General features: G+C 49.2%; 1 protein-coding gene across 1 annotated transcript; it reads left to right on the forward strand.

Moving 5' to 3' along the window:
- The first annotated feature begins 609 nt into the window (after nucleotides 1–609).
- GALR1 (galanin receptor 1) lies at nucleotides 610–18,981 on the forward strand. Its single transcript, XM_074339818.2, has 3 exons — nucleotides 610–1,993; nucleotides 5,934–5,999; nucleotides 12,770–18,981. The coding sequence occupies exons 1-3, from the start codon at nucleotides 1,328–1,330 to the stop codon at nucleotides 13,085–13,087; spliced, it is 1,050 nt and encodes a 349-aa protein (XP_074195919.1). The 5' UTR covers nucleotides 610–1,327; the 3' UTR covers nucleotides 13,088–18,981.
- Nucleotides 18,982–20,542: the final 1,561 nt, after the last annotated feature.

Consider the following 20,542-nt stretch of genomic DNA (forward strand, 5'->3'; position numbering starts at 1 on the left):
ACATCATATAAACACTGACAATAAACGAATCGATTCTGGCTCTCTAGTTGGGACTAGCAAGATTATAAACAACAATAGTGGTTACTAGCACTACTATTCTCAGCTCAGTTTCTCGTTGGCGGATCCATGTTTTGCAGCAGGGATGACATACAACATGTTCTTTTCGCCGTGCAAATATTTCACGTCCGTACTTCACTCAGATGCGTGATGTAATACAAAACTGATCTAAAGTTGGATGATGTTAACAGGACACCCCTTTCATCTCAGGCAGGATTAGAGAGAAAACCCAAACAAGCCATGCATTTCTCTTTCCTGCTGATTTGCTCCCTAGCGGCGGGCAGGGTGACGGTGGGGTTTAGGGATTTCACCAACTCTGGGCAGCAGCGCTAGTCACTGATGTGCTGGGGTTTATCACGGGGGCGGGGATCGCTGTCACTGACAGCCTCCCCAGGAGGGAGAAAGATCCTCGGTGCTGTGGGCCGAGGGAGCCGGCGCACCCTGCGCCTCCCCGCCGCGCACGCAGTGGAGCGACTCGGCTTCCCTCGCCGCTGGCAGGCGCAGCATCCGGAGCCGTGGCCTTCGCTGGACGCAGGCAGGTCCGCACCTTGCAGAGCGCGCGCGGCTGATTCCAGCAAAGAGGTGGGCGGCGACCCACTGTTAGGATTCGTCCAGGGTCAGCGCGCGGTGACTTCCGGGGACACGGGAGGCTCTGGGGACGCGGGTTTCAGCGGGGCTGTGTCCTCACTACGACTCAACCCGCCCCGCCAACCGCCCGGAAAGTACAGAAAAGAGCGCTCGCCCTGGTGCCGATTTGAACCCCTGCAACAACAGGGAACCCTCTTCACCAACGGCGCCGCGCGCTGTGCGCGCCCAGCAGATCCCGGTTGCGCCGCGGGAAGGGAGCAGCTCAGAGCAACAGGTGCAGCGCGCAGCCACTCCGGGAGCGAGGGGACCAGCCGCGGGCATGTGGAGCCGGTAAGGCGCAGAGAGGGCTCTCTCCACCTCCAGGGCTGCACCGGAGGTCCCTCCCGCCCCCTCGGGGGCCTCGCGGCGGGCATCGGCGTCCGGGCACAGGGACCCCCGCGCTCTGGGGTCCGTCGCCTTCGCCCACGAAGGTCCAGCTCGAGGCTCCCGCCCGCGTCCTCTCTCAGGCGGCCCCGCACAAAGACGGTGCCACTAGGCACGGCCGCCCGGGCGCCTGCCCACCCAGGAAGCTCGAGTTCAGAAGCTTGCGCTTGGTGCTGGGGGCTGGCACCCGGTGCCCCCCGGCATCCTCTGTCCCAGGCAGGCACCCCTCGCCGGCACGTCCCGGGCGCCCCCGCGGGCCATGGAGCTGGTGGCCGGCAATCTCAGCGAGGGGAACGCGAGCGGGCCGGAGCCGCCCACCCCGGAGCCGCCGCCGCTCTTCGGCATAGGCGTGGAGAACTTCCTGACGCTGGTGGTGTTCGGCCTGATCTTCGCGCTCGGCGTGCTGGGCAACAGTCTGGTGATCACCGTGCTGGCGCGCAGCAAGCCGGGCAAGCCGCGCAGCACCACCAACCTGTTCATCCTTAACCTGAGCATCGCCGACCTGGCCTACCTGCTGTTCTGCATCCCCTTCCAGGCCACGGTGTACGCGCTGCCCACCTGGGTGTTGGGCGCCTTCATCTGCAAGTTCATCCACTACTTCTTCACAGTGTCCATGCTAGTCAGCATCTTCACCCTGGCCGCGATGTCCGTGGACCGCTACGTGGCCATCGTGCACTCGCGGCGCTCGTCCTCCCTGCGGGTGTCCCGCAACGCGCTGCTGGGCGTGGGCTGCATCTGGGCTCTGTCCATTGCCATGGCCTCGCCCGTGGCGTACCACCAGCGCCTCTTCCACCGGGACGTCAGCAACCAGACCTTCTGCTGGGAGGAGTGGCCCAACCAGCGCCACAAGAAAGCCTACGTGGTGTGCACGTTCGTCTTTGGCTATGTGCTGCCGCTTCTGCTCATCTGCTTCTGCTATGCCAAGGTGGGTGCAGGGCGCGCGGGCGGGCGGGCAGGCGGCGGGGCCCGGGGGGCCCCGTGGCATCCCCGTGTGTCCCCACGCCCCTTTCGGAGCCCCGCAGCAGCCCCACCCCTTGCCATCGCCGCGTTGAGAAAGGTCTCCACTGCCACGTGCAGTCGCCTAGGCTTTGGACTGAGGGTTTCATGTTGCCGAGAAAGTTACCTGGAGTTTGGGGGACGCTGGGAAAGTTTTGCAGGTCCCTTCGCGGACGTCCCGCCTCTCCTCCCCCTGCTGGCCACAGCAGCTGCAGCCGAGGTTGTCCTGGCAGGAGGCCGGGGAGGAGAACCCCACTCAGTTTTAGCAGCTCCCCCCATCAGCCTGCTGCGTGACTGCAGAGTCGCAGGGAGGCTGGGTCACTCGGAGCGCGCGGCCCTTTGCCAGGATGGCTGTTCCCCATCGCCTTCTGCCCAGCACTCAGCTGGGACTTGAGGGGGTGACTCCGCTGAGGTCCCCTTCCCGCAGGTCACACAGGAGGCTCTGTGAAGCCACTGCTCCTGGCGACAGAGCTTCAGTTTTATTTCACACACAAGTTTAGCTTTACAAACCCAGTGGTAAAAGAATTTCTTCAGAGTCCTGACCAGCGTCTGCAGAGAACTTTGGATGGATGGGTTTCCCCTTTCAGTCCTCTTTATGGAGGTTGTAGTGTAGGCACGTCTGAACCCTGACTGTGGGGAGACCCAGTGTTGACACATCTGGTCCAGCCTCCCTGGACCTACTTACTGAGAAATCAGTCTTCCTCTCCCTCTGCATCGCCCAGCAGAGCTCAGCACTGTGGTGCCCTCTTTCACCCACAGCCGGTGGGTTTGAAGATTTCCTACTGATCAAAAGGCCTTACACGGTGCACACCACTTGTTTATGTCGAGTAATAAAGAGCCTAATAACCCCGTGATCGTGACCCATGGGGTCCCCAGCACACTCTCTGGGAGTGCCCTCATCGTCAGGAAGACACCCTTGTGACCACATTCTGAAATATCCACTGATTTATCTTCACCTCTCTGTCGCTCGTTCTGTTTCTGATAAGCCTGTGACCGTGGGGCTGTGAAAAACCAGCGAATGTAGAATAGTAGTTTCTTTCATTCAATTTAGAAAGTATTTCTCCCAGCAAAAATGTTTAATATAAGCCCCTGGTGTTTGCACACCCCAACCCCCATATCACCTATGCAGTTATATCTGTGCTGACTGGTAACACTAGTTTTGGATATTATATGAAAGGATGGCCTGTGTCAAATGGGTAGGGAATTTGGAAAATAACTCTCACTTAGGTCTGTGGGGACTGGCTGGTCTGTTCGCTTCGTCTTCTGCTGATGCACAGGCTGCTTCTGCACTGCACAGTGGTCTGGTATGTGCGCTGTCTCATTTAGCCTGCACGGCAACCGCACGGCTGCAGCTCTCGTCTCTGTTTCATTGAGAAGAAAAAAGGGTGTGGAGGAGTGAAGCAGCTGAGTCAGCTGAGGAAGCTGGTACGCGGTTCAGGAAGGGTTTCCCTGCAGGGACCCCGCCTCCTGAGGGAGGGGAACGTTGGTGAAGGCCTTAGGGACATGAAGCTTGGAACAAGAGGGAGTCTTGTAAAATAGTGCCTCTTAATTCAAAATTACATAAGTTAGAACCGAAGCATACTCTTCCTTCATTTCCCCAAAAGTCTTTCAGTCTTCTTAATGGAAATGACAAGGTAAACTTTTAGGAATAAATCAGGCTACATTTCTACCATTTGAGAATTTATAAAAGTCACTCAGAGAGCAAAGTTCAAAAGTGTGTTTTGTTTTTTTTTTTTTAAATTCAATGAATACGTGATCACCGGGATATTTTTACATGGAAATAGTTTGCTTTTAAACGTAACTGGAAATTTATTTGGAATTCAAAGTAATGTATGCAAATCCATTTCAGGGTTTGAACAGATGGAGATAAAAATTGACTTCAAGTTGCTTTTGTTTAGTTCAGCCATTAAGCATAGGTGACATGACCCCCCCCCCCCCCCCGCCAAGTTCCCCCACATCCCCAGGGATTCTGATGGTCACGGTGAGCTTGTCCCAGGTGTGAGTACAGGCTTCCTACACACAGTCCTAATGCACACAGCAGTGCAGAAATGTCACCGTGTCATCATCATCGCCTTCTAAAGAAATGCAGTCATGACCCATCATGACACCACTTTCCTTCTCCCTTTGATGACAAACCTCTGGGATGCACCATAATATATTAATATGTGTGCAATACATGGGCTATTAAATAAAACAGAGCTAAGAACAATACACTTGGGTTATTCTCTCCATTAACCACTCAACACTCTGTTGGTGTTTTGAAGTGACTAGATGTGATCCAACAGTTTGCTGAAGGAATGAAGAGACCCCCTGGACACATGAGGAAGCAGATGACATTTCATTTTTCTGCTTTCACTTCATCTCCAGGCGTCCCTCTTGGATTTTGTTTGGCTGCCTCGCCCTTGTTCTCTCCTCTGTCCATTGTTCTCACTGACCAGTGAGCTACGGTCTCCTGGGAAGGCTGCCACCAAGGAACCTCGCCAGGCCTGTCCTCTCCAGGCGGGGTCCTGTTTCCAGCTCTTTCGTTCCCCTTTGAAAGACTTTCTCATTTACTCCTGCAAAAGCTCCTCTTTTATCTTTGCCTTCCATCCGATTTATGGTACCCCAATTTCTGTTGGCAAAGCAGTAACCTAAGCCATTGTCGGTGTATTGAGGGTGATCCCAAATGCTGCTGTAGCAAGTGAAAGTGTGTCTTCTAGACAATGCTCAGCCCCGTGGGAAGTGAAAAGCATGTAGTAAAGTTGGGAACTGGAGTCAGGAATTCCCACCGCAGCGATGTCCGCTTGATCTGGGTGTCCCGGATTAGTGTGACTGGGAAGTGCTACACGGAGCCGGCTTCTGAAACGAGCCCAGTTCTATGAGATTACGTCCGTGTGCCGTGCTGGAGGGAACAGAGACGGGGCTGGAGTGGGGCTTCAAATTCTTGGCGAGATTTGCTCAGCAATTGGTGGACAATCGAAACTCTTGGTCACCCAGAGGTGAATTTTCCTCCGATTTTCACTCAGTGGGATATAAAACTGAAGTCAGATACCAGTGTGCTGTATATGCAACCAATCGTCTTGGACTGTTGTAATTTCCTATGCTATATAACCCACATCCCACATCATTTCTCCTGACTATACACTGGCCAGAGGACACAAAAGTCATGTCTCTGATGAATGGAGCCGGTGTCTTTCCAGGAGACTCCCTGACAGGGATACTGACTGTCAACCTTGCTGAGCGATCTATAGATCATAGTGAGGCTGATTTCCCCAAGTGCAGGTTGTCTGAGAGCACAACTTACTGGGTAGGGTTTGAAGAAAGAAAGAGGCCTGATGGGTAGAAATTTACCTTAAGGACACTTACAGCAGAGACAGCCCCCAAAGGGAAAACAGAAGGGTCACACTAAAGCAAACGTTGGCCATGGGAGAACTATCTGGTTATATTGGCCTTGTTTGCCCACCTGCCTCCTTTCCCCATCAGGCAGTGCACTGGAGGGAGAGCTCTAGCTACTGCATGTACCTAGGATTTAACATCGTGTCCAGCACATAGAGGGCCTTGCTCATTGTTAAGATGTAGAATCTCGGGAGAAGTCAAGGTGAGAAGAAGACCAATAAGGGTAGGTCTCAGTGTGGCTCCTTCTGGAGAAAGCCCACAGGTGCCCGTCCCAGAATGCTCTGTAAACTGAAGCTCTCACTGTAAACTGCCCCTGGGTACAGACGTGGTTGGCAGTTCATACTTGTTATTTTATGACCTTATGTAAACTTCAATTTGAATGATTTTGTAAAGAATAGTATTCCCATTTCAGAATGTCAAGAATTGTCAATGCAAAGCAGACAATGAATTGTGGGATGTGAGGCAAACTGGTTTTATTAGTCTGTGTTTTTCAGGTCCTTAATCATTTGCATAGAAAGTTGAAGAACATGTCCAAGAAATCAGAAGCATCCAAGAAAAAGGTAATGTTCACGTATGTATATTGTCTATGGCACAGTTTGCAGCTTACATTTTTTTTATTCTGAATTGTCCTCACATCCGTCCAATGCCTGTGAAGCTCCGGTTCCTTGGTACCGATGTTTGAAGTGACCTCTTACCCTCAGGCACAGGGAAGGGATAGACAACCAGCTCTGGAGGGCAATGCAGGGCACCATTTGTGCGTTAACATTTACGTGGAGGTTTGGGGAGGCGAGGAAACGTGTGTTTGGGGTCCGAGCTGCTTTAGGAGGTTGTCGGCTGGTTGAGACAGAGCGTAGAGTTGCTGACACCATAATTTGCATGAAACTCTACTCATTTTGTTGTGTATTTACCATCCCTGATGTGATTCCAGAGGCTCTGGCTCAACCCGTCTTTTGAGAGAACACTGCGGAGATCTTTCCTTTAAGCCCCAGAAGCAGACACACTGTCCTCTCTTCCTCCTGGACTTGAACTGGTGTTGGCTCCGAGGGGAGACACTTACAGATGGGAGGCAGCTCCCAGGGGAATTCTACCGTCTGTAATGGTCTTTCTCATCACACGTATCCTGATTTAAACACGCTTCTCCTGAGTAATGTCAAAGCAGCCAACGGCCTGCTGTTGAGCACATTTCACCTTCTGAGGAAAAGCCTGTTCACAAATGAGGATGAGCTTAGCTCTTATTCAGACAATATCTGCATAATTGCGGAGTTTCAAAAGTAGAATGAGATTAGGGAGGAGGACAGGATAAGCAGACATTGCTACCCTCAAATGTTAGACACAACATCTGAAAATACATTGTTCTTCCTTCTAAATGTTTATTATGATAAATGATTCGATTTGCAGAAATTGTATATAGTTTAACACATTTATTTTTAAAATTCGACTTAAACAAAGCACAGCTCTTCCTGACTTTCTTCATTTATAAACAATGATGTGGTTGAAAACACACCAGTTCCCAGAGTCGATGAGAAGAAACGTAGAGAGTTGGTTAAAAAGCACACCAGTTAGCTTGTATTTGGAATACAGTCAGTTTTTAGGACAACTCACCAAAAACAAACAGCGCAACATAAACAACATGAGGTAGGTTTTATTTTCAGCCTACAGATCCCTCTTCATAGCAGCTGACAAAGTGCGAGGCAGTGTGACAGCTGGTGTTTCCCGCCAGTTTTCAATGACGTGTAGTTATCCTGGAGTTTTTCCAGTTTTAGTCTCTGTCTTAGTTTTCCGCCTGAGCCACACTTGTCATCTCCAAGAAAATGTTTCATTGGAAACAATTAGGGATTGCTTACACTCTTTCCTTGGACAGCACTCTCCTCAGGGCTCGTGACCTTGGGGCTCTGGGAGCAGCCGACACCGCAGAGCGGAGGAACACGTGCTAGTCACGTGGAGGGAGAGGTTAGCGTCCGTGGGGAGCGAGGGGCTGGCTGAGTTTTGCGGAGGTGGCGGAAGTGACGCCATTGATACACGACACAACTTATGATGGCTGCAAAAGACTGCATGCTTACCAAGAGGCATGGAAGAAAACATTTCTTTAACATTAGCTGGATCTTATTTGTATGCTATGAGTACTTTTAGTCCCTACGTTTGAAAAGTGTTGGAGACAAATTGTGCAAGTCTCAGAGAGGAACGCAGGGTGAGGAGAATGAAACTAAGTCTCATAAGAAGGGATGAGAAAAGCCTCTATTTTGTTTTACAACAAAGGTGCGGAGCGGAGATTAGTGATGAGTTTTATAGGTGTGCATATGTGTGTGTGTGCATATATGTATGCACAGGCATGGCTATACACGTGTGTGTGCAAATGTAATTCTTACCCTAGGAGAAGGTTTCAGCATTTGGAGGCAGGAAGTGGAGTTTCTCTTGCATTCTCACAGCCTCTGACCCTTCATGGCCACTGAACAGATGTCAGATCTCTTTTCATGTATTTTTATTGCCTCCTTGTTTGCATAGAACAAATAAAGTGCAGGGCTGTTGTGTGTGTACGTGTGTAAGAAAGAGACAGCCACCAGGTGCAGGGGAGGGGTAAGGCGAGGGAATGGGAAGAGAGGGGAAAAGAGGAGAAAAGAGGCCGCAGAGGGCCAGGCGGGGGACAGAGCGGATGGGGGTGGGGACCAGCGAGCCAGGGCAGGTGGTAAGAGTGAGCCTGAAGGCACAGGACGGGCAGCTCAATGTCCCGTCGCAGCCTAGAATCTGCTGCACAGACAGGGTCGCTATTTGCTGGTTAGTGGCTCCATGTGACACAGATGGTGACAGTTCCCTCGCTTCAGCTTCACTTGTTTCCACTCCTCCCCGCAGTGGCCGTCGGGGTCCATCCATACAGGGGCTCCCAGAACAGGCTGCTACAGTGGTACCCCGTGGTGACAAATGAGCTGAGCAGTCATCCTGCACATTGGGGACTTACAGAAGAAGGCCATTTCCACTGCAGAAAGAGCAGTGACCACAGTGTAGAGCCCTATGCTTGCTTAAGAGATTTGCTCAAGTCCTGACAGACACAAAGGGATGTTTGCTGGCCCAAGGCTGACCGGGTGCTGAAACAACGTGCTTATATAATGTCTGGATGACTTCAGAATGGGACACACATCCGTACTGGATGGTCCCTTCCACGAGGAAACTAGAGACAGGCCCTCTTGGTACCCTATTAACCACTGGGCTCTTTCAACAGCCGCTTTCCCTCTGGCTTGGAGTAATCCAGCAAGCTTTTTGGCTGTCACTTATACAATTTACAGTGTTTTTCATCACTCTCATCTTTTAGTCACTTTTTCTCTTTCCAGCCACGTTCCATTAGACATATTGTGAGATAAGGTCTTTAAAGAAAAATCCAGGTGTGTCAGATGACTTGAGAAAGAGCATCTCACAGGACAAAGGGAGGTGGGTATTATTCAGATACTGCTGGCATAAGGAGCTGAAAGCAAGCTAATGAAGGGAAGAGATTTAGTATGTAACTGAGATGACGGCTTTTCTCTGTCAGAAGATACCGTGATTCTCCGCGTGGACAGCTGAGGACAGTAGCAGATACTCTGCAGATAATTCCATCTCTGATTGGGGCCAATGCTACTGTAGGAAATGACACAGTAAGAAATTAGAAAGTCAGCCTTGTTCTCTGCAAAGGGGGCTTCTTTGCTGACCTCCTGACATTTCAGACAGAAAGACAGGGAACAGGTTTTCCAAGGCTTTTTGGGGACAATGCCTGGGTCAGCCTCAAGGGTGGTCGATACTGAGGGGACACCTTTGTCTGTAACTTGAGGAGGGCAAGTTCCTTTGCTTTTGTTGGGGCTTTTCTCGGTGGTTCTTCAAACACCTGAGCTTTTCACAAAGGCCAATTCTGGGGTCACTATCACCATCTGAGTGGGGGTGAGGCCTAGATACCTGAATTCTGAAACACGGTGCCCTGGGCCGTGATGAGCACGGGTCTGCTTCCATCCCACAGTTGGGGTTTGTGTGACGTGTTCTTTTGACCAAGACCTTCAACGTGGACCTGACACACGAGCAACGAGGGACGGTGGTCTCCTCTTACCCTCCCCCTGGCTTTTCAGTTTCCAGGCCTGGAGGAGACATGAAGAACATCAGCTACTGTGTGTGACTGGCCCACGGGTGCAGGAACTGTGGCCCCCCCGGAGACAGCGCAAAGACGGAGCGCAGATGCCAGGGCCTGCGTGTGGGCGCTGAGCGTGCACTGTCCAACAGAAATGCCCTGTGTGGGGCTGAGCTCCTGGGGGATGGGAAAGAGAGGGGCCCTGCAGACACCTGGCGAGGGGCACAGGCTCCCAGATCAGCGTTCGGTTTAATTCTTTTGGAAACAGCCCTAGATAAACAGCAGGGTTTATGTAAGCATTCTTTCCTCATATTTATATTGTAAATTGTAATCTAGTCACATTTCAAAGCTACAGGTAGACCAAGAAAAATAATGTTGTTTATACCTCTAAGACCGTGGGATTAAGAAAAATAAAAGTGTGAAGGTTTAATGAACTGCAAACCCGCAGCAGCACACACTCCTGAGACGACGCCCCACATTTACAGAACGCTGCCTTTTCCTATGTGTCCAGATACCACAGGGATCTCATCAATAAGCTGGGCCCTGTTTCTGCCTTAAGCTGGGTACTTGGTGAGAGCGTCCTACAGGAAGCTGTTTTCTTTTGAACACCAGAGAGTATTCATTTTGTGAAGCAGAGAGATGGTCTTATTGTCTTAGGAAGAACGGTGATTTTCTGTTCGATTTGTGGGTATAATTACCTCTGATGGTTTTGGTTCAGCAACCTGCACTGATGGAGAAATGGATTGATAGCAGACACCCCGTAATATGTGTGAGCCGATGACTTGTTTCCGTTGTGCGTCATGCAGTAAGCAGCTATGACATGTGACCCTGCCACCCTGTTGTCAGGTGACGCCGGGGTTTTTTACATGTTTAAGTGGGGTGGGCACAGTCTGGGGGTCATTGCCTTCACAGACAAGGAAGTCAGGGCTCAGGGGGTCACACCATTTCTCGAAGATCGTGCAACTAGCTTATGGCTGATGCCAGCTGGGCTTCTGCACAACTCCCAGTGCCTTTCGGTAGTGAGCTGAACTCTCGTGTCCTGCCCTCTGACCACGGCGTTCGTGCTGGCTTTGACCTGAAGTCCGACTGTCTCTTCCACCATGTGTACTGCAGCCTGGTACACACTTCCTGCCTTCCCACCCTCTCTGCTAGACTTGCACTCACATCTCAGTTTGCTACCCAGCGTCGAGCCTTCCAGACCTGGGTCCTACTCGTGGTATCCTGGGTGTTGTTTTCGGTCACAGTAAGAGTCTAATTCATCACAAGTACTAGAAAGGTCATTTCTCGCATGGGAATGTCCCCCCAGCTGTGTGGAGGTGGGACGCTGTCTGCCCTCCCGACGTGCAGCACAGTGGAAGGGCCCCGTTTTTCTCAGGGAAGAATTTGTGGTGTAGCTGTGATTTCTTCATCATGAAATCCCCTTCTAGTGTCTTCTTCTTCCTTCAGTGTGAAATTATTGGGAAATGAGCCTCAATAACCTGTGTTCATCTTCTTCCTTCCATTTCTCTTCTTTCCTCCCAACTTTGCTTCCCTCGATTCCTGGATTTTGGTCAGGATTATTTCTGGATAGAAGGGAAATAGACTGGTAGCTGGCAGGTAAATCTTGCACTCCACTCTCGGGTTGTGGCCGGAAGATGGGGGAAAGCTACAGCCTACGCTTTCCTGTCTGAGTTGTGCAGAAGGGACGTGGTTCAAACATTCGTGTGCCCACCCCACAAATCCAAGCACACTCTTAAAACAGTACAACCTGGACTAAATCTGAGAAAAAAGAGGGGTCACTTGCTTCCTAGCCTTCAGGCAAGGGGAAGTATGTCTCACGCCCAGGCGCAGGAGACCCCCTGAGGAGGAGAAGGGGGAGCTGAGGTGTCTGTGGGGGCTGGGGAAACGTGCTGAGCGCCTTTGGTCCTCTGTGGGCGTTTACTGCTCACATGGCCAGCACAACACTTGTTCCACGACAGCAGTGGGTGGGGGGCAGAGTGGGATGGGGCGATCAGGGGCTACCAAGATTGCGGCCATTCTTGCTCTCGGTCGGAGCTGTTGGGACCATGGCTTTGGGATCCCGCAGACCTGGCTTCCAGCTCTAGCTTTGCGTGGAACTGTGGGGCAGTAGGCTCTTGTCTTCACCTTTCTGAGTCTCAGTTTCCTCATCGACAACCCACAACCCACGGGTCACTTGCAGGTCTGCTCCATGAGGGTGTCGGGGGACTGAGTGAAGAAGGGGAACCTGGTCACCCACTGTCGACCATCACTGCTGCCCTGCGTCCTGGTCCTGCCGCATCACCGGCCTTTCAGGCCCTGTTGGTTCCTGAGCTGCCCTTGCTGCGGGGAACGGGGTGGGGGCAATCTTTGAAGGAAGAAAGCAGCTAATTGCTTTGCATTTTATTGTTTGAAAATATGAACAGACAACCTTCTTTGGACCAAATCCACAGAGACGGAGTTTTCAGCGAATCACATTAGCTCCCTAGTTGCTCCCTTTCACATGTACCGAACAGGCAGTGAGGAAACAAGCGAAAGCAAGTGGCGTAAAGCTTGACTCCAGCTCTTGGGCTTTGCAGCCCCGAGGAGGTAACGTGCCTGTCCATGATGCCAGGCGCAGATGGGAAGCAGGAGGGTGCCCGGGGCACAGCGTAGGGTCCTTATTAGGGGAGACTTTGTCCCGTCACCTGCTCAGCACGGACCCTCACACGTACACACAGCCCTGCCTCTGCTTTCCAGGAATTTCTGATAGAAGGGTTAAGATGCAAGCAAACGGGCTCATTGGTCTGCAGGCAGAAGCAGAAGTGGCTCTCCTGTCTTTAACTTGCCAAAGGTTAAGGAGGAGAAATAAACATGAACAGGTCTGCTGAGGTGACTGCTTGGAACAGGGTTCAAAGGCTCTTGGGAACTGCCTCCCCTGGGGAAGCTTCTCAGGTGGGTCCTGCGTCAGAGCTCGGGGTTCTATGTGACAGTGTTAATGTCAGATGGTCCCATTTCTGTGATGCAAAGCACATTCCCGTTATCCACACGCATTTCACACACGTGACAGATTTTCCTGTGGAAGGTCGTGGCACGTCCCAAAGAAGTTTGAACAAAACTCTTATGCGACAGGAAGGCCAACACTTAATACAGATATACAATCTGTTTGATCCCATGAAAATACACACAGAATGTGTTAGGACAGGCCTTAGGATGCTGCATTCTTTTCCTGTCCTGACTGAGTTCTCTTTCCCCTCCCCCCCACTCCCCTTACGCCCGTCTCCCTCCCAGACGGCACAGACGGTCCTGGTGGTGGTCGTGGTTTTCGGGATCTCCTGGCTGCCGCACCACATCGTCCATCTCTGGGCTGAGTTTGGAGTTTTCCCGCTGACGCCTGCCTCCTTCCTCTTCAGAATCCTGGCCCACTGCCTGGCGTACAGCAATTCCTCGGTGAATCCTATCATATACGCATTTCTCTCTGAAAACTTCAGGAAGGCCTACAAGCAAGTGTTCAAGTGCCACCTGCGCCATGAGTCACCTCTCAATGACACTAAAGAAAATAAAAGTCGAATGGACACCCCACCCTCAACCCATTGTACTCACGTGTGAAGAAAGACACATCGGAGCCCTCGCACGGTGGATTCCGTGCACGTGGGCCAGACGCTGAACAGGACAGTGAGGAATTAAGCAAGGCTGCACCTTGTTATCTTGGCAACAGTTCATGGTATTTTAATTAAATTCCACTTGTGTTTATAAGGTATGTTCATCCATTTAGGAAACCCCTAGGTATATGAAGATTATTTTAAAATTCTATTTCAAAAAAAAAAAAAAAAGGGAAATGCTGCATAGTTTTATAGCTCTTGAGAAATGAAAGGTTAATAGAATTCCATAGATACGTTCAATTCTTCATAGAATAAGGACCTATAAATATGGTCAGGAATATTTGCAATCCACGCTCAGAAGCAGATTTATTTATAAACCCAGTTTGTGCTTCAGCTCTTCAGTTTTAAGAAAAGCAGTAATACCATAAACTCCACGTTTAAACACATGATCATGGACACCCAGTGACCATTTTACTAGCATTTTATTTTTGTGGTCATTCGTATGGAGGCACATCTCATCAGTGGAAATAGGTCTTTGCCAAGTTTATTTGCACACACACACCCGCTTCTGGTCAGGAACAGAGCACGGCTGCTGCAGGTGTGCTGCCTCCATCTGTGCTCGTGAGGTCCTTCAGTGAGTGCATCTCAGGAGGTCAGCCAGGGGTCACAGCAGAGACCCGAGGGCTTTACTCAAGGGCACTGCCCTGTGAGACGTATCCTGTGAACTTAGGCTTCGTAGAGTTGACTGGAAAACAAGGAAAAAAGCCAAGGACAACTTTTCTAATAGTGGAAGCTGTGAACGAGCTTTTGAGAATGAAACTAGGCATTAAAATGATATACAGAGGGTGCCAAAAAATGTATACACACTTTTTAAAAAAGAAAAAAACTATTAAAATTGTTATACTCATTAAACACCGATAACAAAAGATGAATACAAGTCATGTGTATACAGTTTTTTGGCACCCCCGGTACATACTTGGCTGACACCTTAGCTACATCTGGAATGAAACCTACCCCAAAAGAGAGAATTAGAAACAAATGGGAGGGAGGATGATGTGTGGGTCATAAATTTTATGGGGCGAAGGAATAGTCAGAACTCAGTACATCACGTGAGGTAGCGGTCATGCTCGGGGAGGAGGCTGCATGAATATTTGAAGAAGACTAGTCTTGTGAATAGATACACCTAGGAAATCCTAGCTTGTACAAAGAATGCTTTTTTCTTAATTTGTAATGATGTCTAATGCACATTTACCCAAAATATTACTCCCTCTGGAAATGTTAATATGGGGTTAAAATGATCACCATTTGAGTTTCAAATGCAGTTTTCATGACAATTTCATATTTATTCATGTTTACAAGGAGACAATGGTATGAAAAGATTAAATTATTCTATATTAGAAAATAATTTGCTGACTGCAAGACTATGGTATCTTTTAGGAGGATATAAAAGCAAGAGGATTTTAAAAAAATGACTTTGTATAATATACACTTGTCAAATCAGGACTCGATAGGAAATATCAAATTTTAGATCAACAAACAAACTCATTGTAAGTCTTTGCACGTTGACTTCTGTAGCTCAACAATTTATTTTCACTGATTACTTTCCTGCAGCAAACACAGCTTACATTTGCAACGGTTCCCTGGCTAGACTAGGAGAAAATTGTTAGAGAGGATGGGAAATCAAGAGCTTTCATGTTTGATGGCCGGGGAAAGAAGCTGTGTATGAGTATTTAAGTATTTGAAGGAAAAGCAGAACTACTGTGCGTGGAACATTTTTCGCACTTCGTGCAAACCCAGCAGCAGATATGCATTATCCTGACAATGAAGCCTCATGTGCTTTGCAGAACTGGAGGTGTCATTGCAAAGCCAGAGCAGCTACTGTGTGTGACTCTCCAGCTGCACAGAGGGGCCTCCTGGTGGCCTCTGGACTTGCATGGATGAGAATAACTTCCTGCACCGTGGACGGCTGTCCCCCGTTTGCCTCTCCGATTCCTACGCACACAAATGGAAGCATTAAAAAGAATGCTGCTATCTTCTAAGATGCATGGCAAATGTGCTTCCAGGATGCATTTGCCCGTGTCTTTCTTCTGCTCCCTCCTGGATGCTGTGGGCCTGAGGCTCAGTACTAGAGGGGTAGCTGACCTGCAGACCCCTGGTGTCCGAGTGTCAATGCAAATGGCTTCATTTCACAGTCAGGTGGGCTGTCCTTCCTTCCCATCGTTGCTTTAATCAGAGTTTAGCTTGTTTCTCCTACAGTGAGTTTTGATTTGATGATAATGTATGTCCTGCAAGGATCTCAACCTGTGAAGTTTCTGAACACAGAGTTCCAGAAGAACTTGTAGCAGACTCTGATCACCCCGAGAAGTGTTGGGGCGCCCCTGCCAATCTGGGTAGCTACTTTCCTGATACTGTATAGAATTAATGTGACCAATCCAGAAGCACCTTCTCTTCCTGCTGGAAGTACAGAAGTTCTCCCCACCACACGCGTCATCCTCCTGCAGCCACGCTCCAGGAGAAATACCGCGTGTGCATTTGAAGGCAAGCTGCCTGAAAACTGGGGTTTTCAGTGAACATCAAAGAAAACAATGCCTTCTCCTCAGATTTGGCTGCCTTGGTGCCCCAAGGCAGCTGTTGTTTTTCTGCGCCTTTTGATTTCACATAGAGAGACAGGCTCTGGGATATTTAAATGCTCGCTGTTTCATATGTATAAGCCACGATTTCCATTTCCTACTGCTAAATAGTGACGCGGTGGGCAAGGCCTTTTCTCCTATTTCCCCAGCAGATATCTTAGAGAGATTCTCTCTCTGCTGTTCTGACTTGTTTGTGCTCAGCTGCGTGGGCACTGATGCCATTTTCTGAACATTTTAGGTAAACTTGCTGTTAATGAGCTTGTTCTCCAGCTCACATCGGAAGGAAACCACCATTTCCTTCATCCCTGCCCTACCCCCCCACCTCTGTGCTTCTCTCTCCCAACTCCCCTCTCTCCCGAGCTCCCTGCTCTAGCAGTCCCCACCATAAAATTCCTCCTCCTCCTCAGATAGGAGTCAGAGCGGGAGGAGGGGGAGATGACGGCTGAACTGCATGAGTCATCGCTGCGAAGGCTTCTGTGACTCAACTCCGAATCGTGGTACAGCAGACAATTGCGTTTGCTGGGTGTCTCGGATGCCTTGACACACCACATTAATAATCCCGATATGTTAATTGAACCCCAAGGTCAGGTTTGTTCTGAGCAGGAGATGAGAACTCATCTAAGCACCGTCTCCTTCCCCCCAGAGCCATAGCTTACTGCGAGTTCCGAAGGGCTCACAGGTACCTCTGAAGCAGCGTTACCCTGAGAAAAATGGCCTGTTGTGTAACTCTACCATTCCTGCTCAAAGGACTTGTTAAACCCATGCACATAAACCACATAGTCATGAAATTGGGCATCTATATCGATGTGTTCATTTTCTCTGCAAACTTATCATCTGAAATTTGTAAATTTTGGTCTACACTGGTTGCAACTATCTCCCAGCGTTTACATTTGTAAGTGGCTTTCTATTTAAGGTAATTACAGTTTTCTTGGCCATTGAAAATGTGTTGCATGTTAAGTTATTTGTCATATAAATGTTAGTGACTTGTTTGTCTAATGACTTGTTTGTTTGTAAAAAGCTGTACATAGTAAGAGTGGGTGGCCTAAAATGCTGATGGTTACTTGTAGTCTTCGAAAGAAAAGAATTACAAGATGGTCATGTTATCTGATTCTGACTTATTCCGTATTTTAATAATTCCCCTTTTGGAAGTGGAAAGGTTCAGCCTGAACAGTTCAGAGTGCTTAAGGCTGCTCTGACGTGGGCTGAATCCAGGGCCAGCCTGCCTACGGAGAGGGCCCCGTGTGTCCTAACGGTCTGGCAGGATGTTTTGTTTACTGTGAAGGTGCCACGGGTTCCAGAAGGTGGTTCCCTTGAGTGGCAGGTTCACTCACAGCCCTGTGTACCCTTGGCTACTGTGCTGGGTTCCCCAGCTCAGCACAGCTACCTACGAGGTTTGACAAGACCTTTCGAAATGCACGCAGTCCCAGGCTTTGCTTTCAGCTTTGCTCCTCACTGCTGTTCCTGGGCCCCGGCTCCAACCACCTCAGCCTTTGTTCACAAGTTCTGAGCCTTGGGGTCCTGTTCTGAATGCAGCCATGGTGACATGCGTCACCTGGGGAGTGTGAGCAGGCAGGTAAGCTGCTGAGTTGCCATTGACTTTTGTAGACACTGTGGGAATGAGCTCAGCTGGACTTGCTCTCCAGCTGTTTTCATGTTGGCTGCGTTCGCCGTAGTCAGATGATTGTACGAAGAGCACATCTGCTAGTTAGAGCTTTTGATGTCACTTTGGGGGTGGATCTCCTCATCCTCTTTGCTGGGGATCAGACTCCTGAATACTCAAAGTATATTGTGTCTGTCCCAATTCTCAGTAGTCAGAAGCGTCAGCGTGAAGACGGCCAGCTGCTCGGGGCTTGGGGCTGGTGGGCATCGTGCCGCTGTGGAGGGCTGCTAATTGTGTCCACTCCTCTGGGGAGACCTGGGCAGGTACATGGGCTGCCCTTCATCCGTCATCTGTCATGAGTGGAGGTGACATCTAGGAGGGGACCCTGGGACACAGAGCAATGGCCAGTGAAAGAACCAGAGTGACCAGGGCTCCTGTCATTTCACTTGTCATCACAAGTATTGCCAGTTAGATGGCATCTCTTTCTAGAAGCAGCAGAGATCCAGGAAAGCAGAGGTGGGAGGGGCCATGTTGATTTGCAGTGGAGACCTTCCCATTTTGTTAGAAGAAAAAAAATCAGCGTGAACTGAGAGGAGCCCCTGAGACTCTGCCCACTGAGAGCATGGTTCTCAAACGCACCAGCATGGATGTCCTGGAGAGCTGGTTCAAACACCTCCAGAGTTTCTGACTCAGGACACCTGAGCGGGGGCCCTCAGTCTGCCTTTCTAACAGGCTCTTTGGTGACACTGATGCTGCTGGTCCAGGGACCACAGGTCTGGACGTGGAGCCCGGGTACTTTTCAAGGCCTCCAGAAGCCAGAGTTAGAGCCACTCCTGCTGAGGAGATGGCCCTTTGCAAGTCCAAACCTCTATGGTTCTGCGAGAAACCTTTGCTTATATGGGATCCAAGCCATGTGGATATTTATGTTTTACACTGATCGGGTTCATAGTACATCTGTTCAACTATTTCAATCCCCTAGCTACAGAAATGAGAATGTTTTCAACAGTCTGAAGGACTTGGTAACTCCATATAAGGGTTTCAGAGATCATCATAGATTTTTCCTTCAAAAAAATAAATAAAAAAGTTGGTGGAAAGAGCACCTCTATATTCAATGATCCCTTCGAAATGTAGAGGGGTAAATATAATGTCCAAAATTGTCACATGTGGATTTCTGAACTCGATGTTTGTATTAATTGTTTGCTTGTGTTTCTGTGTGGCTAACTTTTAACTACATCATTATCTCTAAGAGATAAATGTAACTTCTTCTGTGTTTAAAGATTTTCAATCAAATATCTCCTGCTAACATAGTAGTGCGGATAAGGAAGACAATCTCTGTATATTGTGTTTTTATTTTACTAATGTGATCGCTCAGACATGGTTCTACAAGTAAAGCCGAGCACGGGTCTCACACCAGGTGCTGTTACAATCGTTCTCTAGGGTCTGCCTCTCGGAAATGTGTCTGACCATCGGTGAATTTTGCATGGATATCACTTAGCATGAATACCAGTAAACTTGCAAAGCTAAAACTCAAAATTAAGAGCTTATATTAATCCACTGAGTAGCAAGTACAGTCCTTTTAGTCACCCTCCCTCTGTGTTCTGCATGAAATCCAGCTGGAATTTGGGATTTGGACCACCTTGCTTGACTTGAAAATAAAATGTGTGCCTCGTTCTTGTTTATGACTCTGTCATTTTCAAGCGAAGTGTAACTGCACCATTTGTAAGGCCTTTCCTAAAGTGTAGGCACACTGCACAAGGTTGTTGGATGAAGTTAGTTTCACTCCTACTCGGAGCCGTCATGGAAAACATGGATGAATCATGTTGGTGGAAAATTGACACCTTTTCTGTAAATGTTTTCCTCCTCCTACTTCCTCCTCTTCTTCTTCTCTCCTTTCTGTCTTTTTAAAAAGAATACATGTCTATTACTTTTGTAAAATGACACAAAATTGCTACAAGAAATTATAAGGAAAGTAAACGTTCATCCAACATTTCATTATCAAGAAAGAGCCATCACTAAAATCTTCTGAATATCATTCTAGACATCTCTCCAATGACTATGCATAAGAACCAAGTTTGCAATGAAAGGATGGAGGGAGGTGACTTCTTCCAAAAGAAGCTGATTTTAAATTTTAAAAAGTGAAGGGCATTAGAGAAATACATACATGCAAGAAGTGGTAGGTCACGTTCAGCAACTGGTAGCACCATGAAAGCCTATTGCTTGGGAATTGCTAATTCTCTCCTTTATTGTGTTAAATCACACTTTACTTCCAAACGTCCACTGAACTCACTGAGTGTCATAAATTTACTTGGTACTGTAAGTTCTTGACAGGTTTTATGATTTTTATTTTGATGACATTTCCTAATGCCACGCTTTTGTTATTTTTTAAATAGAAAAATCCATGCCTTTTCATCAAGTCATAGCCACCACAAGTGGAGTGTCCCCTGAGCTCCAGGATCTTAAAAATCAATGTCACTCTGTAACTCCCTCCTGCTCCACACAGGTCACCCACTGGCCTTTCAGGCGTCTGACCTGCATCTTTGCAAAGCTGCTCTTGGCACTCTGTCAGACTATTGATGTGATGTATAGCAAACCCACAGGTGGCCCTGCCAGCCTGCTGCTCAGGCCACTTCAAGCTGTGTCACCATCACCGCTGGGGGTGTGAACTAGTGGCTTAGGATGGAGTCTGTAGCTGTAAAGCATTGTCTCGCTCAGAGCTGCTCAGTGGACTTGGTGTCCTGGCCGCTCACAGGTGACAGCCACAGCCCTGGTGTGTGGCGGTGGGAAGACCAAGGACAGGACGCATGCCCTTCTGGTGGTGTCTGCCCTTCCTGGTCCGCGTGCCTGGCGAGCTGGGGATTCCGTCTGTGTAATGTGGGGCTATCCGTGCCTGTGTCATACGGCTCTTACAGGAACGCGTGTAACACACCAGGCACAAGCGAGGCTATTCAGTCAGTGTGAGGCTGGAGTGAGCCTGCGTGAGAAGGAGCAAGTAGCATGGTGAGTGACAGGCTTATGTGAACACGTCCCCTCACCCACACTCAGCCGTCGCCTGTCCACAGCCCCAAAGCAGGGTTCTTCTCCTTTTGTGACCGGGTGACATATTTGGAGCACTGATGGGTAGGTTTGGGGGAGCTGGACAGCACCCACGAGCATGCAGGACTTTGTTCTGTGATGGCTGCACCTTCCATGGCCTGGGCTGCACTGCTCGGCACCTTCTTTATTTCAGAAAAAA

This window comes from Rhinolophus sinicus, chromosome 4 (assembly GCF_057876585.1).
Source record: "Rhinolophus sinicus isolate RSI-liver-muscle chromosome 4, RSI-T2T, whole genome shotgun sequence".
NCBI classification, from domain to species: domain Eukaryota; kingdom Metazoa; phylum Chordata; class Mammalia; order Chiroptera; family Rhinolophidae; genus Rhinolophus; species Rhinolophus sinicus.

What these genes read in the sequence shown, in the direction of transcription:
- GALR1 (XM_074339818.2), top strand. Translation starts at nt 1,328, where the DNA reads ATGGAGCTGGTGGCCGGCAATCTCAGCGAGGGGAACGCGAGCGGGCCG. An exon ending in TCTGCTTCTGCTATGCCAAG is followed by an intron (nt 1,994 to 5,933) that starts GTGGGTGCAGGG and finishes TGTGTTTTTCAG; the next exon opens with GTCCTTAATCATTTGCATAG. An exon ending in CAGAAGCATCCAAGAAAAAG is followed by an intron (nt 6,000 to 12,769) that starts GTAATGTTCACG and finishes TCTCCCTCCCAG; the next exon opens with ACGGCACAGACGGTCCTGGT.